General features: G+C 42.7%; 1 protein-coding gene and 1 non-coding gene across 2 annotated transcripts in view; one reads left to right on the forward strand and one right to left on the reverse strand.

Moving 5' to 3' along the window:
• Window positions 1-26,453, forward strand: part of PTH2R (parathyroid hormone 2 receptor) — a 47,146-nt gene that overhangs the window by 1,698 nt on the left and 18,995 nt on the right. Inside the window, exons 2-7 of the mRNA XM_033170358.1 lie at window positions 8,550-8,658; window positions 11,416-11,523; window positions 11,612-11,733; window positions 12,285-12,382; window positions 15,048-15,234; window positions 18,099-18,252. Of these exons, the coding sequence (XP_033026249.1) occupies window positions 8,550-8,658; window positions 11,416-11,523; window positions 11,612-11,733; window positions 12,285-12,382; window positions 15,048-15,234; window positions 18,099-18,252 (778 nt within the window). The remainder of the gene's footprint in view (window positions 1-8,549; window positions 8,659-11,415; window positions 11,524-11,611; window positions 11,734-12,284; window positions 12,383-15,047; window positions 15,235-18,098; window positions 18,253-26,453) is intronic.
• On the reverse strand, window positions 16,096-16,251 carry LOC117061645. The gene has a single exon (XR_004428120.1). It is a non-coding gene; the product is annotated as a U1 spliceosomal RNA (small nuclear RNA).

Raw genomic sequence — 26,453 nt, forward strand, 5'->3', positions numbered from 1 at the left:
TTTTAGGGAGGACGGCGCTGCCGGCGACACGCCCAGCTTTGCGGGGCTGGAGGGCAGCTCCTCCCGCGGGGAAGAGGCGAAGGCTGGACGCAGCGGCTCCTGGCTCAGCTGGCCGCTTCGTGCCACAGTGGCCATGGCAGGCAGAGGCTCTGGGCGTGACGCTGCTTCAGCGCGGCATGGCGGAGGCGTGCGAGGGTGGCAAGCTGATGCCGGGAAGTTCCGCGTCTAGCCTCCACCTCTTCCCTGGCACCCTCCAGAACTTGGCGCCCTGTGCCATTAGCCTCTATGGGTAAGACACCTCTGCCCATAGGATCCTTACTGAAATTTGTCGAGGGGGGGAGAGAGACCCAGAGTTGCATTTGATGCAGCCATGGGGAACGTGTGTGCCTCCAGATGTTGCTGAACTTGGAACTTCTGTCACCCGTAGCTATTGATGCTGCTGGCAGGGACTGATTTGGTTGCACTGGGACCGATTTGGTTGCACTGGGTGTGAAGCTTCTGGGGTGCCACAACTATTATGTAGAATGGAAGGCAAGAGGCAGGGAGGGGCACCAAATTTTGGCTTCACACGGGGCGCTGCTGAAATTTGAGGCCCCAAGGTCCCCTGCTGGCCACTGATCTGCAGTGTTAGAAATTGACCAGGTGCCTTGTGTGCCTTGCTGCAGGTGTGGGTTCAGGGAGTTTGGATGAGTCCTTAAAGGTAAAGGGACCCCTGACCGTTAGGTCCATTCGTGTCCGACTCTGGGGTTGCGGCGCTCATCTCGCTCTATAGGCCGAGGGAGCCGGCGTTAGTCCGCAGACAGCTTCCGGGTCATGTGGCCAGCATGACAAAGCCGCTTCTGGCGAAACCAGAGCAGCGCACGGAAACACCGTTTACCTTCCCGCCGGAGCGGTCCCTATTTATCTACTTGCACTTTGACGTGCTTTCGAACTGCTAGGTTGGCAGGAGCTGGGATCGAGCAACAGGAGCTCACCCCATGGCAGGGATTCGAACCGCCGACCTTCTGATCAGCAAGCCCTGGACTCTGTGGTTTAACCCACAGCGCCACCTGGGTCCCGGATGTGCCCTTAGAAACATCCATTTGAAGCAGTATACATATAGAGTCTAAATGACTAAAGAAAGGAGTCTAAATGGAGTCCCCTCCACACCTCATAGAACCACAGAATTGTAGAGATGGAAGGGACCATAAGGTTCATCTAGCCCAACCCCATGGGGGGGGGTTCAACATACTGCACTCCTCCCCCCTCCACCTACTAGTATGCTGATCCCATTAGAAGCAGGCCAGAGCGATACATAAGCAGTTTAGACAAAGAGGGGCTCCTGGTTGCCCAGATGAGAGGTGGTAGTGCCTCCCTTTAAGGGAACTGGGTGACTGAGTTAGCAGTGTGCTTAACTGTACCACTGATTTATCATCATGAGAGGCCATTCTGTACTCTTCCTGGTGGTTATCTTCTCCTTCCAAGTTGCATGAATACAGTAAAACTCACCAGTTGCACATTCCAGTTAAAGGTGTTTTATAGTGTGTACTCAGGATCCCTCAGCTGATAAATGGGTGTTTCTTCCCCATTAGTGAGTTGATGCTTGAGGGAGATGGAAAGTTCTAATCCAAGGTTAGTGATGGAGCGTGAAACCAAGGTACAGTGGTACCTCGGGTTACAGATGCTTCAGGTTACAGACGCTTCAGGTTACAGACTCCGCCAACCCAGAAATAGTACCTCGGGTGAAGAACTTTGCTTCAGGGTGAGAACAGAAATTGCGTGGCCGTGGCGGCGGCGCGGCGGTCCCATTAGCTAAAGTGGTACCTCAGGTTAAGAACAGTTTCAAATTAAGAACGGACCTCCAGAACGAATTAAGTTCTTAACCCGAGGTACCATTGTAGTTATGTTAGATTAATTCACATCGGACAAAGGCGACATTTTTTGTATGTAGCTAACAACACCCAAACACTCCAGTCAGCTCCCCAACCCTTGAAATTTTATTAGCAGAGGCCCTGCAGTGACTGTGGCTGAACTCACAAATATCTCTCTATCTCTGTGGCATTATTTAGATTGCTTTGTGACAGGTGCTATAAATCAAGACCATTTCATAGGAACATGAGTCTGTTCTGGGCCATTTTTCCTCCTCTGCCTTATCTCGAAAGTATTTAACATATGCCTTGGCAGCCTTTGCTTAATATTGATTTTTGCCAGCGTTGGAGTCAGAGGACGGCTCCGTTGGCTTGGGTAGATCTGCAGTGCTAATTGTGCTTTTCAACCAGCAGCTCTAGGCTGGTAAACAGGAGGTCAAGCAGTTCGTGTTCCCTGGGTCTTAAGAAACCAGGAAGCCTGACTCCATTAAGAGACTTTCTCCAACAAATATTTTAGAAGCATTGTTTATATTAAGAGGGGCCCCTGCAGAGTTTGTGGGCAGTCCAACCATGACCTGTAAATTCAGGAAGGGAAACAGTTGCCCGAAGCTTTGAATAATTACAATCTGGCAGTCGGCTGACTCATCCATCCCCGATGAGGACGAAGCCTAAATCCAGAATAGAAAGGGGGTGTTGGTGATGTGAAAACATTAACACAGGCAGAAAACATTGTCCCAAGATATCACAGGTAGTTTGGGAGGAAACTGCCCTTTCCATAATGACTTGATAACGGTATATTGCCTGTGAAAGTCTGCAAAGGCTAAACTATCCGAACTGAAATGAAAGGCTGGCGGGAGTGCCATTTTTAAATTCAAAAGCGTCTTCCATTGCCTACTAGGATTAGCTCAAAATAAACTGCATTAATAATCTACCACTACCGGGTTCCTTCAAAGTGAAGGGTCTTCTCCCCACTGCTTCAGAAAACTCAGGTCCACCTTGCTTTCCTCATTTATTGTAGTAATTGGAGGGTCAGGCAGGCACCTCTGTTCTTTATCCAAAACAAGAAGTCTTTTTCCCCAATAAGAATCCTTCCGCTTCTTCCCATTTAGCAATACAGTGGTACCTCTGGTTGCAAACACAATCCGTTCCGGGGTGCCGTTCACACCCCGAAAATTCCGCAACCAGAGCGGTGTTTTTGCGCGTAGAACGTTTTTTGTGGGCGCGCAGCGAAACCCAGAAGTAAACACTTCCGGGTTTGCCGCGTTCTTAACGTGAAAAAACGCAACCTGAAGCGGCCGTAACCTGAGGTAACGGCCTCAGGTTACCTGTAGTAATATTTGTTGAGCAGTTGCTTAGCAGGCAGCAGGGAGGCGGGGGTCATGGCCCTGGGTACAAAATTCTGAGGGGGCACAACCAGGTGCCCCCATGCAGGTGCCGGCTTCCACGGGGATCCCCACCCCTCCCTGGTGAAGGCGGCAGAGCAGCTCAGGCCCACGGTGAGCGGGCATGGATGGGGGAAGTCAAATCAAGGTGACCTCCCTGGGGCACATGTCTGGGCAATGTGTATGGAGATCCTGGGCTGCCCAGATGACAAGACACACACACCCCTCGGCCTCGCTGTGTCCCAAGTGGCAGACTGGGGGGGGGGGGACAGTGTAGGGGCACACAGGCCTGTAGGAGAGGGAGTTGTCACTGCCCACTATAACAAAATATGTAGATCTGGCACTGCTTTGATGTGGCAGAGCAAAAAGCACATAAATATACGAAGCACATACATAGACCATTGGTTCCCCCCCCCTTCCACCCGCCGCAGGACCCAAACTATATTCCAGGCCAAAATAATGTTCCAGGATACAAGTCCCAGTGACAAATTAATTCAAGAAGCAACCATTCCTATGAGGTCACCAGGAAATCTGTGGGGGTGGGGGGAGCTTCCAAGGAGGGTGGGGAGATTCTGCTATGTCCCCGCAGTTCATTCGATACCTCCTCATGCAGAGATAACAGCAAATTTGCCATCCTTCGTCAGAAGAGGCTGCCTGTAGCAGCATGAGACTCTCAATCTCAGGGTTGTGGTTACAGGTGGGTAGCCGTGTTGGTCTGCCATAGTCGAAACAAAATAGAAAATTCTTTCCAGTAGCACCTTAGAGACCAACTGAGTTTGTTCTTGGTATGAGCTTTGAGTTTGTTCTTGGTATGAGCTTGTTCTTTACCAAGAACAAACTCAGTTGGTCTCTAAGGTGCTACTGGAAAGAATTTTCTATTTTGTCAGGGTTGTGGGTTTGTGATGGGCAAAAGGGGCTTGGGTGAGATGGCTCTTGTGGTCCCATCCACTTCTACTTTTGCTTCAGCAGGTAAGGCAACTTTGGCCATTGCCAGGGGCGCCGATTTGGGCCCCCCACTTTGAGAGCCAGTGTGGTGTAGTGGTTAAGAGCGGTAGACTCGTAATCTGGGGAACCGGGTTCGTGTCTCCACTCCTCCACATGCAGCTGCTGGGTGACCTTGGGCTAGTCACACTTCTTTGAAGTCTCTCAGCCTCACTCACCTCACAGAGTGTTTGTTGTGGGGGAGGAAGGGAAAGGAGAATGTTAGCCGCTTTGAGACTCCTTCGGGTAGTGAAAAGCGGGATATCAAATCCAAACTCTTCTTCTTCTTCTTCTTTGAGGGCCCAGCGGCCCCAGCCCTGTGCCGCAACGTCATGGCTGCAGCTAACTGAAGACAACCAACCATGCCCTCCTCTCGCTGCCAACGCAAAAATAATAAATGCATAGAAAGAGAACCTACCCATGTGATGTTGATCCAAAATCTGCACACTAAGTAAAAGAGTGTAAGTTCACCGCCTCCCTCCCCCCCTTCTCCCCCAACCTCATACTGTGTACAACATTAACGTCTCGCATCGTACACAACTGATTTGCATAAAAGACTGTGACCTGAAAATAGAGGCAATGCATGTATTTTTGGTAACCCAATAAAATCTTTAATAAAAATTATGCATTAAAAAAAAACCCAAACAGACTTCCAATAGGGTCATTTCACACATCCCAGTGGCTTTTCCCACCCCTAACAGGCTGAAACGAATAAAGCTAACCAATGGGGCCTGAAAGGACAGCGATGAGTCAAGGGATGCTGGAGCATTCAAGACATCTGGAAAGAGACATTGGCTGCCTCTCTCTCCTCTCTCTCTCTCTCTGGCTCTTGCATCTGTCGCTGGGCGAGGCTGGCTGGGAGGCAGGACTGCCTCTCTATCTCTTTATTCTCTAGAAGAAGATGCTCTGCAGTTCTGCCCAAAAGGTAGGGCCAGACAGAGAGTTTAAACTTTTCTCCAGGATGGATAAAAATCAGTGATTTTTTTTTAAAATCAAAATGATTTTTTTTATTTTAATCAGATTTTTTTTTAATTTAAATTAGATTTTTAAAATAAAATGCATTTGGAGGAAATACATTTCTAAAGATAGTTTTCTGTTTAAGTTACATTATAGTCCAAAGGCTGTTTATCAGGAAATAAGGGTTTGTTTTACGTTTTTCAGGTGTGCTAAAACTCAGTCTAAGTTGGGTTTTTAAAAAAATCATCGTTTAACCACATCAGTTAACAAACATGGATACATATGCTATAATGTTATTGTTTTAGTTAAATAAATTGTTTAAATTGTTATTAAGGAAATGATTATTTTTCTCCTTCCAATAAAGTAAGCAGAAAAGTTGTCCAAATATAGTTAACTTCTTAAACCTCACAATAATTTCATAATTATCTGTCTATGTATTTCTAATAGTATAACTAAATCAATATTTTTTGATATAACTGTAAAAACTACTCTGAAAATTTATTGTTCCAAAAATGAAACCTTCATCTGGTTGTAAATATTAAGTTTATACCCACAAGAATGATTCTTTCTGCAAAAAATAATAATGATTTAATCAAGTCTTACTGACTAGCGATTTAAATCAAGTCTTACTGACAAGTGATTCAAATTGATTTGATTTAAATCAAATCCACCCTGCTGCAAACTGTCCTGTTCTTTCTCCCAGTGCTGGATTTACATATAAGCTAAACAAGCTATAGCTTAGGGCCCCCAAAATATTTAAAGGAAAAATCAACTGGATGTACATTTCCAAAATATAAGTTAAACAACAAATTACATACAGCAACCGTGCTTTGTGTTGTGTAGGCTCCTATGATGCAAGTAATGGGTGCCGCCTGCTAGCCTGCTCCCTAAAATATCACTGGTTTGCTCATTTCTATATATAGGGTGCCTACATTCTGCATAGACTGGTTGCATGGGAACATGTGCAAATGGCTTTAGATACCTATTAGGTCCATAAATTACCATATAGAATATATTCAACACAAAAAACAGTGACAATTTGTGTTGACCAAGGACAGCTGGACATAGAACAACAGCAAACTTTATTTATTTATTTGCATAGCCCACAGGCCGTTGCATCAAAACAAACAAACAAACAAAAAAACATATTACAGATACTGATAAAAACCATATATAACCAATAAAATGAGCTGAATCGGGATTCGGCACAATTAAAACAAGAATAAATGAGATCTTAATTATGAGGGGGCACTGTTATTCAGCTGGCAGCCCTCAATTTCATGGCCCTCTCAACAAATCTGGCTACCTTCACCGTTGTCTGGGTATTCTGGTCTGCCAGGAGGAAAAACAGTATGTCCTCGGGCAAGCGGCCTGGAATGGTCAGTATAAGCGGCGTGACGATCTCTTCCCTCAGGTCTTTATATAAGGGGCAAGACAGGAGTACATGTGATACAGTCTCCACATTACCGACTCCACAGGGGCAGAGTCGATTCTGGAATGGTGTTTTTGAGAATCAGCCTTCAAGAACAGCGGAAGGTAGCATATCTACCGTATTTTTCGGTCCATAAGGCGCTCCGGACCACAAGACGCACTTGTTTTTTAAAGGGGAAAAACCAGGAAAAAATATTTTCCTGGTTTTCCTCCTCTAAAAAACACGGGGGGGGGAGCACTGGAGGGGAAGCCCCTTCTCCCTTCACAGCGGCTCATCCCCGCTTCCTTAAAGGTTTCTCCCCTCCTCCCCATGTCCCTTTAAAGCAACAGGGGATAAGCCTGCTTTTGGCGTTGGGGCGCAGGGTGGTGGAGAAAGCAGCAGCATCCCCGCTGTTTCCTCCACCATCCCATGCCTTGCACCGATCCCAAAAGCCTGCTTTTGGGATTGGCGGGCAGCGCGTGGGGTGGTGGAGGAAATCCTCTACCAACCTCCCTGCCGCCCACCGATCCCAAAAGCAGGCATCGCAGCTGCCTCCCCCACCTCCCGCCAAATACGGCGGGGGATGGGGGGAGGCAGCAGAGATGTTGGTGGTTCGTGCTAGCAGCTCCGTTCACGGAGCTGCTGGCACGATCCACCAACATCCCCTTCGCTCCTGGCCGCCTCCCCCCATCCCCCGTCGCGTTCGGCGGGACGTGGGGGGAGGCGGCAGAGGTGTTGGTGGATCGTGCTAGCAGCTCCGTGAACGGAGCTGCTGGCACGATCCACCAACATCCCCTTTGCTTCCCGCCGCCTCCCCCCATCCCCCGCCGCGTTCGGCGGGACGAGGGGGGAGGCGGCGGAGGTGTTGGTGGATCGTGCTAGCAGCTCCGTTCACAGAGCTGCTAGCACGATCCACCAACATCCCCTTCACTCCCCGCCGCCTCCCCCCATCCCCGCCGCGTTCGGCGGGACGTGGGGGGAGGCGGCGGAGGTGTTGGTGGATCGTGCTAGCAGCTCCGTGAACGGAGCTGCTGGCACGATCCACCAACATCCCCTTCGCTTCCCGCCGCCTCCCCCATCCCCCGTCGCGTTCGGCGGGAGGTCGGGGGAAGCAGCGGAGATGTTGCTGGATCGTGTTAGCAGCTCTGCTCGCCGAAAGAAGCTTCTTTCGGTGAACGGAGGTGCTGGCATGATCCAGCAACATCGCTGCTGCCTCCCCCCACCTCCCGCCGAACGTGGCAGGGGATGTGGGGAGGCAGCTGGAGCGAAGCCTTCGCTCCATAAGGCGCACAGCGATTTTCCCTTCCATTTTAGGAGGGAAAAAGTGCGTCTTATGGAGCGTAAAATACGGTAATCTGGCCAACGTAAAAGCTCGTCTATATTTTGGAATAGTTAAATTGGACAGGTATGCCGCCTGGGAGTCCAGGTAGGAGGGGGGAAGATGAATGTACCATGCACTGAATTTCTTAATGATGGCCAGGTTATTTTGCTGTTCGATATTCCAAACAAGCTAGACATATAAAGGGCCCCATTACCTTCCGTACCTGAGGGCCTCATCAAACCCGAATCCGGCCCTGTTTCCGCCACAACAACCCATGTGGCGCAATGAACTATCCAGAATGTCACAAAAAGGAAAGCAAAACCTCTGAACAAAGGCAAAGCTTTTCGGTTATTGCTTCTTAAGTAACTGGCTCTGCTGGAACAAGCAGAAATGTCTGCCTCTTCATAAATTTGGGAGCCGTTACTAGGAAACCTGAGGTGATACAATCAAAGGCAGATCAGATTATGAAACAAGTCCTGGTGTCTTAACCACGGCCAAAGCTCTGGGTATTTATTACTTAGAAATGTGTCAAATGAATTGAAGTGCAGCCACTATGAAACATGAAGGCTTCGGTTGTTTACCTTCTTTTCTCTCCTCAAAGAAGATCCTTCTTCACCAACCTTATTTCTGTCTGGGTTTGTGTTTGACAGGATGACTTCGACGACACCGTTACAATGGAGGACCAGATTTATCTTCTCCTGGAGGCCAAACTTCAGTGCGAACTCAATATCACATCTCTGCTACAGGAAGAAGGAGGAGGTGACGTTTCCAAATAACTTTGTTTTCTTTTCCCGTGTCCCGTTCCAGCCAGCATTTTGAAGGTCATGTTCACATTCTTGCTTCCTCTGCGTCCAATGTGCTCCCAGTGCTAGTTTTCAAAGCCGCATACACACCGTGTTAGCCACAATCCATGTTAATCCTATCGTTTCTTGACAAAAACTGCATTTTGAGGTGCTTCCCCCCCCAAATCACCTTCAGTCCAATGAAGATCAGTAGTAAAATAAAAGGGAATGTAGTAAGACTACATTCCCTTTTATTTTATTATTTTTATTTTTATATATTTTTTATTTTAGAAATTTTTAGCATACAGTATTACTTGCATCATAACAAATTCAAAATCCATAACAAATTCAATATCTTTATAGGGGTTCTTCCGACCCCCGGACTTCCCCCCACTCATCTCCCCGGTTTCCAATTATTGTCTCTTCTCTTTTCTGCGACTAAATACTTTTATCCAATCTATTAAATCTCCTTTTCCAATACCCTTTATCAGATTATATTACAAGTGCTAATCCAATCCTGCTAACATTTTTAAATGTTTACAATGCTCCTTCATGTATCCTATAACGTTTATCCATTCATTTCTAAATTTATTGTCCTCTTGGTGTCTATGTCTAATCTTCCCGATCAATTTTGCCATTTTGGTATAGTTCATCAGTTTCAATATCCATTCTTCTTTCGATGGGGTTCTTTCTTCCTTCCATCCCTGGGCATATAACATTCTTGCCGCTGTCGTCGCATACATAAATGGGACCTGAGAGCAAGACTACATTCCTATGCAAACTGGGAGCGAACCCCAAGGAATATAGCAGTGTGTGGTTCTGGGTAGACACACACAGGACTGCACTGTGGAATAATAATAAATTCCAAACACTGAGATAAAACTATATTTTCAAATTAAAATAAAGGAAATGGGAGACGGGAGAGGATACAGTAGTTAGCCAAAACAAGCTTTAAGAGCTCCCACCCCCTTAAAAGGAAGAAACTCTAAAGCAGATTTAAGGTTGGATAGGAAAATACCATTATAGCTTCAATTACCGTTAGAGCACAAGAAATAATGATAACGGAAGGAGGAGGAAGGTGTGCTGGGAGACAGGGACAGAAGAGCAAACAGCGACTTCATTGTGTAAGAACTGGGCAAACACTTGATGAGGAGAAGCTAAAGGAATTGGAAGAAATGGAAAGAGTGAGAATCAGTTGGGGAGGGGGAAATGTTTGGCAGAAGAAACAGAGGGAAGCATGGAGAGAGAGAGAGTCTGCAGAATATTTTTTTCCTTATCTATATCTTGAATGTGTTTTATATTTCTCTTTGCTGAGGCTTTTGTTAACAAAATGCATAACGACAATCATTCTGTTCCAGGTCTCTTTTCACTATCCTGAGGCAACGGTGTTAGTTCAGTCGACTGAAAATGTATATCAACTTACTTAATTCCTGGGGAAACAGCCATTTTCTGGGGGCAGTGTCAACCTAGAAGCATTTGAGACCATTCTTGGAATTGGTGTTCACTCTGGCTACTTTTTTATTTGTTTGTTTTGTTAATTATTTGAATTTCTTTACCATCCTTCATCCAAGGATCACAAGGTGGTTTACAATATAAAAACACAAAAATACACAACGTAGTAACAAACAACAACAACTCCCCCAGTTTAAAAGGCCGTAGATTGTTTAATTAGCCAAAGTGCTTTCGCCTGGTGCTGAAAAATATGCAATGAAGGTGCCAGACAAGTCTCCCTGAAGAGAGCATTCCACTAGTGGGGAGCCACCACAGAAAAGGCGCATTCTTGTGTTGCTGCCTCAGATGATGATTGCAGGATCCAGGGACCAGTTGTTAAATTGTCATAAAACAAAATAAGATGACCCAAAGATATGTGCTGTTGTAACTGCATGCAATAGGAAAAGTTGTTTCTTTGTAAATCTGAACTTATGAAAAACTTAAAAAATTGATAAAATGTACATTTAAAAAGAGGACAGAAATGTTCCTGTTAAGTATTTTACCAGAGGAGATTAAAAAAAACAGAAAGAGTATTGTGCATGTATGGTTTAACAGCAGCGAGAATGCTAGTGGCAAGAAATTGGAAAAATAAAGTTGCACCAACCAACCACAGCAGATTGGCAAAATCTAATGTTAGAATACTTGCAACTAGCCAAAACAACGGGTAAAATAAGAAGACAAATGACCCAAGAAGTATGGAAAGAATGGAGGATATTTAAAGAATATTTAAGGAATAATGGTATAAATGGAATCCTAGTGGCAGATGTAGACTGAACCCTCAAACAAGTAATCAGAATTTTAAGGATGGGAAAATGAAATATAAATAGAAATTATAACTGTACGCTATATAAATACAATTCTACAAAATACAATGAGAATAATTGGAGGTACGAGAAGGTGTGTGTGTAAAGGTGGATGGTAGTTATGTATGTAAATATTTGAATTTGAAGAAGTTGATGTATATGATGTATAGGTTTATTTTGTGTGTTTCTGTGTGTTTTTAAATAATAAAGAGAGAATCTTTGTAAATCTGAGCTGCTTGAATGCTCACATTGATTCTGACACAAATCGGAGAATATTTTTAGCTTCCATTTAGGCAGAAAATGCTCTGTTCTTTGCCTAATTTGCTGGGAAGTAATTTTGAAAGCATTAAAAAAAAACCAGAGGCTCACGCACTGTGCTCTTTCCTGCTTTTTCTCATGTTCTTCATTTGCAGCTTATTTCTGCTTTCCCCCTACAGAAGGCAACTGCTACCCAGAATGGGATGGTCTGATCTGCTGGCCCAGGGGGTCTGTGGGGGAAACATTAGCTGTCCCATGCCCTCCTTATATATATGACTTCAATCACAAAGGTACCAGCAACACGCTTCACGTTGGATTTTATCTTACACAAAACCTAGCACAAAACCTTCTCATGGGAGCGCCTCTCCTCTCTTGCAGGCATGGCTTTCCGACGCTGTAGCTCAAATGGAACGTGGGTCTCTGTGCAAAGTTTGAACCGGACATGGTCTAATTATTCAGAATGCTTTGACTTCCTGCAAGCAGAAAACAGCCCAGGAAAGGTATGTGATGTTTCTCCAGCAAAGGAGCAGAGTTGAAAAGCTGCGGGTGTTTGAGGGTGTTTTAGTGCTGAGGGTGTAGGGGTACCTAACTGGCTTTTATTACTAATTAATCCATAAAATTAGGTGGGAAGAGCTCAGTCTGTTTTAGTCTTAATTCTTGCAATGAGATTGTGCTATAAGGAGAGGGGCCGTACATCTTGATAACGATTAGATATTGTAAACTGTGCCAGAAACTACCACGACTTGAGAAATGTCACTGTTCAGTCATTCTCCAGCACATGGCAAATCTCCAACATGCCGGTCACCCCAAAGCAATGCATAGAAATTGTTCAGGATCATAGAACAACCGTACGGATCAGAGCATACCTTCCCAGAATGGGCAGCACAGTGGGGTTGCATGTACATACCTCCATGCAGAATAGGATTGTGTTGGTCTGTAGATGACAACAGTTGAGCTCCAGGCTGGATTCTCTTAAAGGACATGTTTTAGAACTTCTCAATTGTGCGCTGAAGGAGAAAAGAAATCCTGGAACATCTTCTGTTTCCTCCAGAGGGAATTCTTTGAACGCCTCTATGTCATGTACACCGTTGGTTACTCCATCTCGTTCTGCTCTCTGGCTGTGGCGATCTTCATCATGGGCTACTTCAGGTGAGTAAATCACACCCCCAGAATCTGTCCCGTCCTCTCTTAAACCTTTTAGCCAGTCCTAAAAATGACATAATGTCTGTAATTCCTACGATGGCTACCCCTCCCTTGCCACTCACTTTTTTTCCCTTACAATGGCAAGTGGATAAATTTAATAGCAGTATAAAATGGAGTAGCTTTTCATGGGCTCAACACCTGAATCCAGTAAATACCATTGGGGAAACTGAACATTGTACACAATTGCGAGTAACAAAGCCCAGGACTTTATATATGTGTTACATTAAAAGCTGCCTCGGGAGGCTGAGATTTGAGCCAAGAAAGGGCATGGAGAAAAATGAGTAATTCTTTCCCTGCTGGGCTGCATCTATATTTATGATGGCAGATACACATCTAGAATCCCAGTGGGGGAAAGATGCTGAGGGGCCTAATTTTGAGCAGAAAAGCAACCGGTGGGGAAAGGATTACCGGTAAGTAGTTCCCACACGCAGCTGCTTCTCTACTGAAAATGTTAGCATCCCAAGTTCTTTCTCATTTATTTATTTATTTTAACTGTTTGAACTCCGTTTCACTCATTTGCATGCAATGTTTAGTCTTTGTTATGACACTTGGAGCTACGTTTAACATGCAGCAAACTCCTCCTTAAGGGCCTGTGCTTATACTACAACTGAAATACAAAAAAGATACCCCTGTGTTGCAAACTACAAGCAGGATATGAAAGAAAGGCGACACGTGGACCAAATAATGTAGGGCAAAATGTTTCTTTATAATGTCAAATAATATGCAGCGAAATTTCTTTATAATGTCAAATAATATGCAGTGAAGACAGCATTCCGGATAAGTACACTGTTTCGGTGTAATCTTCTTCAGTTCATAACTATAAAGAATAACAAAACAGAATATATACATCTAATCAATCATATAAAGCAGGGGTGGCCAACTTCCAAGAGATTGCGATCTACTCACAGAGTTAAAAACTGGCAGTGATCTACCCCCTTTTTTGGGGGGGGGGTTCAGGTTGAGGGGTTGTTGAGCTTTTTTTAGGAAGGAAAGCCATCCATGTTTTGGGGGGTTCGGGTCAAAGTTGAGCTTTGTTCAGGAAGGAAAGCTTCAGGGCAAAGATGTAGAGCTTTTTTTAGGGGAGCCAAAGTTGCTGAGTTTGTTTGGGGGGAGCCAGTGATCTACCAGTGATCTACCACAGACACCCAGTGATCTACCAGTAGATCACGATCTACCTGTTGGACATGCCTGATATAAAGGATAATGCTCAGCATCAACAAGAGTCCAAAATAATATTCAGAAAAATAAAAATATAGTCAGAAAAAATGTTATATTGTTAAGAGAAATAAAAATCATAACTTAATATACATGCTCCTTGCGTGGAGTAGTGGTCATAGCCATATGTAACCACTACTACCTGACATGGAAAGCACAGAACCTAATATACACAAAATCAACCACAGGTGATATCTAGTCAAATTATAGAGCAGAAAGACATTTAAAGAGACAGACCTCACAATTACTCCTCACAATTAAACAAATTAAATAAAACAGTTCAAATCTAATTCTGACTTCAGCCCTTGTGGATGAAGAGTCTTGAACAAAAAAAAAACAACTGTGTTTATAAGCATATATATTAAGGTATGGTTTTTATTTCTCTTAACAATATAATATTATTCTGACTATATTTTTATTTTTCTGAATATTATTTTGGACTCTTGTTGATGCTGAGCATTATCCTTTATATGTTGCTTTATATCAGTGTTTTTCAACCACTGTTCCGCGGCACACTAGTGTGCCGCCAGATGTTGCCTGGTGTGCCGTGGGAAAAATTGAAAAATTACTTTATATATAGTCAATATAGGCACAGAGTTAAATTTTTTAACATTTTAAAACATTTTCTAATGGTGGTGTGGGTGTGCCTCGTGATTTTTTTTCATGAAACAAGTGTGCCTTTGCCCAAAAAAGGTTGAAAAACACTGCTTTATATGATTGATTAGATGTACAGTGGTACCCCGCTAGACGAATGCCTCGCTAGACGAAAAACTCGCTAGACGAAAGGCATTCGCTAGCGGAAGGCTGTCTCGCAAGACGAATTTTTCAATGGGCTTGCCTCGCAAGACGAAAAAATTTCCGATTTTTTTTTTTTTTTTCGTCAAACCGCTATTCTCTCGTTGGTGCTTCGCAAGACGAAAAATTCGCTATACGACAGCACTCGCAGAACGAATTATTTTCGTCTAGCGAGGCACCACTGTATATATTCTGTTTTGTTATTCTTTATAGTTATGAACTGAAGAAGATTACACCAAAACAGTGTACTTATCCGGAATGCTGTCTTCACTGCATATTATTTGACATTATAAAGAAACATTTTGCCCTACATTATTTGGTCCACGTGTTGCCTTTTTTCATATCCTATACTACAACTGAAACCATCCTATCGCTGTCACGTTTTAGAATGCTTACCTGTGCAATTGGTAGACCATTGCGACCTGCTGTTCGGGCAACATGCCCACTTGATACCTGCCGCCAGTGATGCTCTTGAAACAACTGGAGGTTTCCTTTTCTGACGCGGTAAATTCAAGAGCTTGTGTGCTGGGATACGGGACTGGGTCTGATCCAGCAGGGCTCTTCTTGAGTTTAATTAGGTTTTCCCCTCCCTTGCACACAGGAGACTTCACTGCACCCGGAATTATATACACCTGCATCTGTTTGTCTCTTTCATGCTCAGAGGTACCAGCATATTTATAAAAGACAGAGTAGTTCATGCTCATATCGGAGTCAAAGAGCTTGACTCGCTGCTCGTGGGAGACCTGCAAAATATCATAGCGGATCGAGCCCCGGACAAGTCTCAGTACGTAAGTACTTCTTCCCTCCTCTTCATCCATTGTTAACTAATGGAATCACTGTTCAATATCCTCTTGTGCCCAATCCGCATCTGAGAATACTATCACACAGCTGAAGCCAAAGTTACCCAGCAGCCAAGGACTGTGAGTGAAATTCAGTGTAGTGCTTAGTGGAGCATGCCCAGTGGGACCTTTCCCCTCTCCTTCCCCTGCGGACCCTCTAAACCTGTTCTGGGGATTCCCCCAACCCTCCAGAGCAGAGTTAGGGCACACAGGGGGAACCTCATTCCGTTACATGAGTGGAACTCAGCATATACATGCAACACCTTCGTTGAGTCTCGCCCCATATGGTTAGTAGCAGGAAGGCATTAATATTTCCCAGGCATCCAAATCTACTGATTTTAGTGATGGTCCCTGAGCCTTCCTAGTTGCTCGAGCTTCAGTGCTGGACTCCTGAAAGAGTTGTATTTCAGCTGCTTCAGAATGGGCCCAAGTCACCCATCTCCACAGGAGTCAGACAGTATACATGCTGAAAAAGTAAATATATATATGAATACATTCCACACTTGGATCCTGGGTTCCTTCGAGATCCTGGGATATAAATTCAGTAAATAATACTGAAAAGAATACAGTTCAGTAAAGAATATTGTTATTTGAGCTTATTTATTTGGAGTGTTGTATAGTTTTCAGTGTGACCAGTCAATACCACTTCTTCTTCTTCTTCTTCTTATTATTATTATTATTATTATTACTATTACTATTATTATTATTATTATCCTTAATTAAATTTCACCCAACTATCACAGGGCAACACTGTGTATATTGTTTTTTACAATATAAAACCACAAACCATAATAACAAACAAAAGCCGCCGCCACTCCAGTTTTAAAGGCCTACCACAAATTAGGCAGCTGAGTTTACCGCATTTGGGTAAATTGCGGAGATCAGCACACCTGTAGTGCAATGTTTGAGCCTCACCCTGGGAAAGCCATCTTTGTGATTGCGGTATCTCCCCTGCTAGCTAAATCATTTGTTTAATGTTGGCACTAGCAGACAAGAAAGGCTGATCCTGATACCAGACTGTGAGGGGTCTACTTTAGCTGATTGGAGCACAGAATTACAGACTAGCAACTAGGAAGTTGGACAGTTGGCCCACCTAGTGCCGTATTTGTCTGCAATGACTGGCAGTGGTTCTCCAGGACTTCAGGTGAGGGCAGGACCGGTGCTAGGCTTCCTTGCACCCTAGGCGAGACCACCTTCTGGCGCCCCCCGCCGCCTGCCCCCCACCAAAGCCTGCTTTAGCGGGAGGTGGGGGTGGTGGAGAGGCAAGCAGCAGTTTCTCCGCTGTAGCGGAGAAGCTGCTGCTCGCCCGCCCCGCCCCCCGCAAAGCCTGCTTTAGCGGGAGCCGGGGGGTGGTGTAGGGGGCAAGCGGCACCTCTCCGCTACAGCGGAGAAGCTGCTGCTAGTCCCGTCCCCCCCCCCCCCGCCCAAGCCTGGCCAGCGCCCCCTCCATTTTGGCGCCCTAGGCAATTGCCTAGTTCGCCTTAATGGACGCGCCGGCCCTGGGTGAGGGTCTCTCCCATCCCTGATGCCAGAGATTGAATCTGAGATCTTCTGCAGGCAAAGTGGATGCTCTACCTCTGAGCTATGGCTCTTTCCTTGAATACCGGAGTGAGCAGCAGTATTGGTGACAGAATAGAGAGAGAAGTTCTGATCCATTGAGAGCATCCAGGGTGGTCCCTCAAAGGTCCTCCACCTGTGCAAATGTCCACAGGGAGTGTCTAGGAAGCAGCCTGACTATTGGCCCGTCCCTTTCTGCTGACCAGCACCAATATGCTGTGTGTATAAAGACACATACGGCATGAACAGAAGCCCTTAATGAGCTGCAGCTCCCTGACGGGTCTGTTTGGGTATGTGAGGAAGCACAACACCGACCGTGGCACTGGTGGGCAGCACAACGGCTGCAAAAGTGTCGATCTTGTGGAAGAGGCTGCTTTGAAGTACCATATATACTTGAGTATAAGCCTAGTTTTTCAGCACACTTTTTGTGCTTTAAAAGCTGCCCTCGGCTTATACTCAAGTCAACCATTCCTTAAGAAGTGTACAAGAACGGTGGTTCTTTACTCTCCCCAGGCAGCTTGTTCCATTCCTGAACTGCTCACATAAATGCAAACTTTAGACCCCAGAAGACAGAAAGCCTATCAGTTAAGGAAGTATTAAAACCCCACAGGTGCTCACTTTCCCTGGCTCCTGCTTAAACAGGACAGGATCCCAGCCTTCTCTGTATAACACAAGGGAACATTGCGCTGTGGGTTAAACCACAGAGCCCTAGGGCTTGCTGATCAGAAGAATGGCAGTTCGAAACCCTGCGACGGGGTGAGCTCCACAGCAGCAAAGGAGGAAGAGGAAGGAGCAGCCCAAAGGGCTGCTTTGGGCTGCTCGTTCCTCCTCTACCACAGTGGCAAAGGTGAACCAGCTTATACTTGAGCCAATAAGCTTTCCCACATTTTTGTAGGGAAATTAGGTGCCTCGGCTTATATTTGGGTCGACTTATACTCGAGTATATACGGTAGCTGGCAATAATTGCGTGGGTTTTTAAAGCACATAACAGACACCTGTTATTTTCACAACCTTTATATATGACTCACAATTCAATACAGAATTGAAACAATTCTTTGTGCGGGGACAACAAAGAACAGTAAAACTTACTGAACGTTAGTTAACATGAGTCATAGCCTTGGCCTTGGCCTTGATGCCAAATTATTAGTAAGGCCACTGAAACTGGAAGACTAGGATAAATATGCAAGTTTGCTATTAAGTTTAACCGTTTCCCCGACCACCACAACTGTGCTGCTTTATTTTGAACCGATTGACAGGTCTGGTGCAAGATTACTGTGGTGATGTTTATTTACTTCTTGACGACCAACTACTACTGGATCTTGGTTGAAGGCCTCTATCTGCACAGCTTGATATTTGTGGCTTTCTTTTCGGATGCCCAGTACCTGTGGGGTTTCATCTTAACAGGTTGGGGTAAGGCGCATTCGTTTCTCATTGAAGATGTCTTTCCATTTAAAGCTAGATTAGTGCTGTCCATTCTAACATTAACTCTTGGGCAATGCTTTTTTATTTTAAAATCTTTTTGCAAACCACAAAATCGGAAGGGGGTGGTTTACATATTTTTCAGATTTGAGAGTTAGGTCCAAACTGACAGTGCAGTTGCTGAGGATGCTTACTGAATAAGAAGTGTAAGGTTTTCAGTGGCTGCTCATGAGTAACCAGGCCGACTCCGAGGCCTCTAAAAACTAGGTTTCTTTATTGTGCAAATATATACAGTGCAGCTACAAAAAAAAGACGTCCAGCTCATCCTTCGGCAGAGTCCGGGAATGACCCCTTTCGGGTTCTTTGCCCAGCATAAAAGGCGCGGGATGCGGAACCCCCGCCTACCCCCTCTGCGTCCTTACCCCCTTCGCAAGTGGGGAGACAGAAGAGGTGCTTCCCCTCCAGCCTCTGCTTGGCGCGAGGGCTCTCTATCCCTGTCAGAGCCCTGCCTCCTACTTCCCGCTCCCATCTCTCCCTCCCCACTGGTGGGATCACTGCCTTCCTCACAGGATGAAGATGAATTGCTCAGCAGTTGAGGCGGGGGCTCGCGATACTGATAAAGCCCTGGCAACTCCTTGCGAGGGCAGCCCCCTGACAAGAAGCCACACTGTGTTCTGTAGAATTTGTTCCCAGGTCAGCGTGCAAGGACTGCAGCCAAAATAAATTTCGCGCAGGTCCTAGTAAAATTGGTATGGGTAAGACACAGCTTAATAGTTTTGCTAGTGCAAGGATGTCCATCTGTCATGGATGCTTTAGCTGAGATTCCTGCATTGCAGGGGGGTGGACTAGATGACTCCCGGGGCCCATTCCATCTCTACGATTCTATGATTCTAAGGAGTTCTAGCTGTGCACTGGAACTCCCCACCTCTCCTCTCCCTGCACACGCCCTAAATTTGTTCTGGGGGAGTTCCCTCAACCCTCCAGAGCAGATTTACAGGACGTGCAGGACTGATGGTGCTGTGACTTAAGTCACAATGATTTCGACAGGACTTGTATGCACGATTACTCAGAAGTTCAATAGGATCCCCACGACGGGGTGAGCTCCTGTTGCTCGGTCCCTGCTCCTGCCAACCTAGCAGTTTGAAAGCACGTCAAAGTGCAAGTAGATAAATAGGTACCGCTCCAGTGGGATGGTAAACGTCATTTCCGTGCACTGCTCTGGTTCGCCAGAAGTGGCTTAGTCATACTGGCCACATGACCCAGAAGCTGTACACCAGCTCCCTCGGCCTTTAAAACAAGATGAGCTTTCGTGTGCATGCACCCTTCTTCAGATACACTGAAACAGAAGTCACCAGACCCTTATATTTAGTGAGGGAGTGGGGAGGGGTATAACTCAGAAGGGTGGTGGGAATGGGGGATTGGCTGATAGGTGTGGAAAACCTGTTGACGACTGTTAACGACTGCAATTGGTCTTACAGGAAAAAGCAAGGGGTGAGATGGCTAAAGATAGCTTTGTCATGTATAATAAGAATCCAATGTCTTTGTTCAGAACAGGTCTCCATGGTTTTAAGTTTGGCAATATTCTTATCTCATTGGATTCTTATCTCATTATACATGATAAAGCTATTTTTGGCCATCTCATCCCTTGCTTTTTCCTGTAAGACCAATTGCAGTCGTTAACAGTCGTCAAATAAATAAGCTTTGGACAAACAGTACTTTGGCCACCTCGTGAGAAGAGAAGACTCCCTAGAAAAGACCCTGATGTTGGGAAAGATGGAGGGCACAAGGAGAAGGGGACGACAAAGGACAATATGGTTGGACAGTGTTCTCGAAGCGACTAGCATGAGTCTGACCAAACTGCAGGAGGCAGTGGAGGATAGGCGTGCCTGGCGTGCTCTGGTCCATGGGGTCACGAAGAGTCGGACACGACTGAACAACAACAAAAAGAGTCGTCAACAGGTTTTCCACACCTATCAGCCAATCCCCCATTCCCACCATCCTTCTGAGTCATACCCCTCCCCACTCTCTCACTATATATAAGGGTCTGGTGACTTCTGTTTCAGTGTATCTGAAGAAGTGTGCATGCACACGAAAGCTCATATCAAGAACAAACTTAGTTGGTCTCGAAGGTGCTACTGGAAGGAATTTTTTTTATTTTTTATTTTGTTTTGACTACAGCAGACCAACACGGCTACCTACCTGTAAATGGTTCAGTCCAGACACAGCTCTGCCACCATCAAGTGAAAACGAGGAGTCTGTTGGTCTGTAGTTTGCTAGCAGCATCCATGTCTCATAAAGGATTGTATGGCCTCTGTCTGCCTTGTTCGCTGTTATATCCATGCATCCGCGCATGTGGCAATTCTCGCTTGTGCTTAAGAGCTGTCTAGCTAATGAGACACTTGAGGCACGACGCACCCACTCACTGTCTCTGCTGTGTCAATGCTGCTGTGTGCAGGCTTGATGTGAGGGAAGTTTCTGTGCACAAGTTAGACCCCCAAGTGATTTACGTTAACGAGCTCCCATCAGAACTAATGCTGCTACATTTTGTCAAGATACAAGGCTAGGGGTTTCAAAAAACTGATGTTAAGCAGGGACAGTGACTAAGTTTTAATTCCTTTAAAAGCGAAATGCCAAATTCACCTGGTTCTTTCACTGTTTGGGGAGGTGAGGTACACGTAATAATGTGAAACTGGCTTACACAGAATCGGGCTGAATCAAAATAGTGTTTGAATCTAGCAGGATAGATCATCACATTCCTTGCTTCTGACTGTTGCCTCTGCTTAGTAGTTCCTAGAGACTCTGAAGCACTAACAATTTCCTGTTCGACCAGAAACAACAGATTAATTTCAATTTGTCTGGAGGCAGATTTCATTAAAGACAAATTTTAAACGCATTTCCCCCTCAAGCTTGGAGCTATTAAAGCCACAAAGTTCGGATTCAAGAGCTGAAAAATGGCAGCTTTTTTACTCTCAAGCTCTCTTTTAATGTCAGCAGAAGATCTTCTTTTAAAATAAACACTATTATTATATTATTCTAGGCTGGTTATAAATACCTTACTAGGAAACATGTCCTATTGAAATAAATCAAACTTATTTCCAAGTAGACTACTAGGATCAAACCATGCACCAAACAATGTTCACTAGAACTCGTTTAGGTTATTTCATGTTGTCACAAAATCTCATTGGTAGAGTTTAATTTGAAGGAGCTCTGATTATTATGTTGGGGGAGTTTCAATATTAGCTAATGGAATTATATAATAATAATAATAATAAAATCCTAATATAATAACAATCTTACAGGTGCCTGCAATAGCCAAAATATGTAGAAAATAATTGCTGGGGTGTGTGCATCCCAAAATAAATAAGCTTTGGACAAACTCACATTTATTTTGGGAATGTTTGAAAATAAAATAATACTGGAAAACCGTTCTGTGGTATATTCATCAAATTACAGGTTCTGAAATTGCTCTGAATTCAGTAGGTGTGTTATTAAATCATCAAGTGCTAAGTGACACTGATTTGGAAGAAGCGATAAATTTATTCAGTAGGCACCAAGGTGACAATTGCCTATTATTGAGGGGGGGGGGGAACCTCTTCTTCCTTCAGTTCCAGAGTGGTTTTATACACTAGCTATAATGATGTGCAGGTATATATGTTACCTGTTCAAGGAGGACATAGCATGCATTATTCAGAAATGGACCACGTTGCAGGTTCTTTCAAACAGGTGCTCAAAGAGTGGAAAGAGAAGTTTCAAAGTAGGATATGGTTATATCCTTTAAGTTGGGTGGGTTTAGAGTCACCTGAAAAGGTGAGTTCTTCAAGCACTGCAATAAACAGGATGATGATGAAGAAGATCATGTTAGGTCACATGCATTCTTCTCCATTTTTGATAGCATTATATCTCTTCTTTTAAAGTAATAATTTTATAGCATTTTTGAATCTGATATGTATGGGTTTTTATTGCCATATTTCTTGGATGTGTTTTTGTTTTGTTTTTCACAATCTGTTTGATATAAACACTTTTCATGTATTTTTATGTTTTGTAAATCAAACATAGCCTCCCCCCCCAAAAAAAACACCTCTGTATGCCACGCTAATAGTTTCCCGGGTTTATTTCCCAGTTCAAATTGTTTCTGTTTCATCCACTTGATTTTATTTTCTATCTCATTAGACAGCAATGTAGATAATTGGGATTGTAATAATTTGCCTTTTTGAATTAACTCTTTATCTTTTGGTGATTTACTCAATGACTTCTCATTCTTTTCTATTTCATCTTGAATTTGCTTCAATTTAGATTCTCTTATTCTTTTTAATAATACATTTTGTTTTATATAAAAGCCCCTCATAAATGCTTTCCCTGCATCCCACACTGTTCTTATATCCACATCTTGTGTAGTATTGATTGCAAAGAATTCTTTCATCATCTTTTGTGCTTCTTTTACAATTTTATCATCATTTAACAGTCCCTCATTCATTCTCCAACTTTTATTTCTTTTACTATTGTCCCTAATTTCCATCATCACTGGATTATGGTCCGTAATTGATTTTGTCATAATTTCTACTTTATTTATTTTTGGCATTAAATTACTGGAGACCCAAATAGCATCAATTCTGCTAAATGATTCTTTGGCTTCTGAATAAAAAGTATATTGTATTGTTTTCTCATTCCTTTCTCTCCACACATCCTTTAAATCATAGTCTTCCACTAACTGAAAGAAACTTGTAGGTAGCCTTCCTGATTTTTGTTTAAAGTTTTTCTTTGATCTATCCCTCTCCAATGATGTCAGACCATTCCAATCACCCATGATAACCAAATCTTCATTACTATAATCTTCTAATTTCTTTTGTACTTTTTTAAAGAAACCACCTTGATTTCCATTTGGGGCATATATTCCTACTAATAAAATTTTCTTCTTATCTTTAATGATCTGTACTCCCAATATTCTTCCCTCCTCATCTTTAAATTTAAATTCCGCTTCCAATTTTGGGTTTATATACATAACAAAAAAAGACAGAGGGAAAGACAAATAAATAAAATATCATACCAGGGGAAAATATTAGATACAGAAGAAAAAATTAAGAAAGGTTTTTTGAATTTCTTTACAAATTTATATAAAAAAGGCCAAGAATCTGAACAGGAAATAGTGAAATTTTTACAAAACGAAAAAATCCCAAAAATAAGTGAAGAAAAAATGAAATACTTAAATGAACCAATAACGACGATGGAGGTACAATTGTAAATATGAAAACAGGAAAAGTACCTGGCCCAGATGGTTTAAGTGCATTACATTACAAAAGACTGGAGGAAGCCATAATGGTACCATTAAAAACATTAATGAATAAGATTTTGAAAGAAGGAATTATCCCAAAGTCATGGCAAGAAGCCAATATTACGTTAATACATAAAGGTACAGATAGGGAACTTATGACGAATTATAGACCTATTTCACTACTTAATAATGATTATAAAATATTTGCGAGCATATTAGCCAATAGGTTGAAATTAGTTTTGAGAGATGTCATTCATGAAGACCAGGCAGGATTTCTGCCAAATAGACATATTAAAACAAATACAAGAACAATAATTGATTTGATAGAATATTTAGATTTAAATCCTAGTAAAAGGGCAGCATTTATATTGATAGACGCAGAGAAAGCGTTTGACAATCTCTCAAAATGCTTTCTACAGAAGGTACTGGAGTTGACATCAGTAGGAGAAGATTTCTGTAGAGGAATAAAATCTATATATGAGAATCAAATTGCAAATTTAATAATAAATGGAAATAGGACAGAAGGCTTCCCAGTGGAAAAGGGCACCAGGCAAGGATGTCCTCTTTCGCCGTTGTTATTTATTTTAGCATTGGAAATATTGTTAATTAAAATAAGAGAAGATGATGATATTAGAGGAATAAAATTGGGAAAAGAGATATTTAAAGTAAAGGCTTTTGCTGATGATATAATAATAACAACAGAAGATCCAGAGAAAAGTATTGCCAAGGTAACAGAAATCATAAAGGATTTTGGCAAAATAACGGGATTTAAATTAAATAGGGAGAAAACTAAACTTTTGATTAAAAATGTGCCAGAAAAAGAACAAAATGATTTAGAAAAAAGGGTGGGATTAAAAATAGTCAAGAAAGCTAAATATTTAGGCATAGATATAACAATGAAAAATATAAATTTATTTAAAAATAACTATGAGAAAATATGGAAAGGGATAAAACACGATTTGGAAAGATGGAGTAGATTACAACTATCTTTATTGGGGAGAGTATCAATAGTGAAGATGAGTGTGTTACCAAAAATGTTGTATTTGTTTCAGACTATACCAATCATAAACAAGGAAAATTGTTTCGAAGAATGGCGAAGAGATATCACTAAATTTATATGGCAAGGAAAGAAGCCCAGAGTAAGGTACAAATTGATGACAGATAGGAAGGACAGAGGAGGATTGGCGCTACCAAATCTGCAGTTATATTACGAGGCGGAATGCCTGGTCTGGATAAGGGAATGGATAAGGTTGGAGAAAACTAGATTGCTGGATTTAGAAAGTTTTAACTGCAGATTTGGATGGCACGCATATTTGAACTATGATAAAGTTAAGGTAAATAAAGAATTTACGAATCATATTATAAGAGGAGCCCTATTTAAAGTATGGAACAAATATAAAAGATACATAGAATGTCAAACACCATTATGGATTTCACCAGTAGAAGCCATAGTAAGGAAAAAATTGAATACAAGGAAGATTTGGCCAAATTATAGAGAATTGATAGAAGATCAACAAGGCAAGTATAAGTTGAGGACCTTTGAGGAGATAAGAAGATTTGAGATTGATAGATGGCAGTATATGCAGCTTGTAAGCATGTTTAATGCTGATTTTAAAAAAAAGGTTTCCCGAAAGAGAAGTCTAAATTTGAAAGAGAAGTGATTCAAAGTAGTAAGAAGTTATTATCAAGAGCTTATAATTTACTTTTGGATTGGGATTTGATGGATGAGGGAGTGAAGGAAGTAATGATAAAATGGTCAAAAGATGTCAATTCGGTAATTTATCTTGAGCAGTGGGACAAATTATGGAAAGAAACTATTAAATTTTTAGCTTCATATAACATTAAAGAAAACTTCATAAAAATGTATTACAGATGGTACCTAACGCCTATAAAGATAGCCGAATATATAAATCAAAAAGCAACATGTGTTGGAAATGTAATAAGGAAATAGGAACTATGATGCATATGTGGTGGTGGTGTGAGAAAATTAAATCTTTCTGGCTATCGGTGCATGAGGAAATGAAAAAAATGATGAAAAAGTCAATAATGAAAAAGCCTGAGGCATATTTGTTAGGTTTAATAGATGAAGACATACCAAAAGGGAAGGAAAAAGTATTCTTATATGCTAGTACAGCAGCCAGGGTAGTTATAGCAGCTAAGTGGAAGGATGAAAAGGCACCATCGAAAGAGGAATGGATCTGTAAATTAAATGAGTATTTATTAATGGCAAAATTAACAGTGGCAATAAGGAATACATCAAAGCAAAATTTAAAAAATGAATGGATATGTTATGAGGAATATATGGCCAAACATTACTCAAGGGACGATGTGCTTGCATGTCTAGATTAAGAGATATGGAGATTAATAAAGGGAAAATAAAGAGATTAAGAGGATAAGAAAATGTATTATAAAGAATGATAATACAGAATGCATATTGAGAAAAGGATTTATGACAGAAGAAGAAATGTTGCTGGAGGGGAGTCAGAGGGGGGGAGGGGGTATGGGAGTAAGATTTGCTTGTTTTGATTAGTATGTATTTTTTCTCAATTTGTTTTATGGATTTGTATATTTTAATTTAAAATTTCAATAAAGTTTAAAAAAATTTTTTAAAAAAAACCTCTGTATGAAACCTCAATAGCCCTCTCACAGTTCATTACCGGTAATTCTTAGCATCACGTAATCTGGAAATTTTTGTTACTCCAAAGTGCTTTGATCAGAATACCGAAAATATCTATAAAAAACTGGTTTTATAGATTCAGATAGTATAAAGTAGTGTACTTTAATCCGAATCATTCATCTGCACTACAGCAGGTGTCATGGGTCAGGAAGCTGGCTTCTTTAGATAAACCATAGGTAAAACTGACCATAGTGTAGGGTTTGCATGATGCTATAAACTGGTTAATTGAAATTGAAAATGAGAACT

This window comes from Lacerta agilis, chromosome 1, assembly GCF_009819535.1.
Source record: "Lacerta agilis isolate rLacAgi1 chromosome 1, rLacAgi1.pri, whole genome shotgun sequence".
Taxonomy (NCBI): Eukaryota; Metazoa; Chordata; class Lepidosauria; order Squamata; family Lacertidae; genus Lacerta; species Lacerta agilis.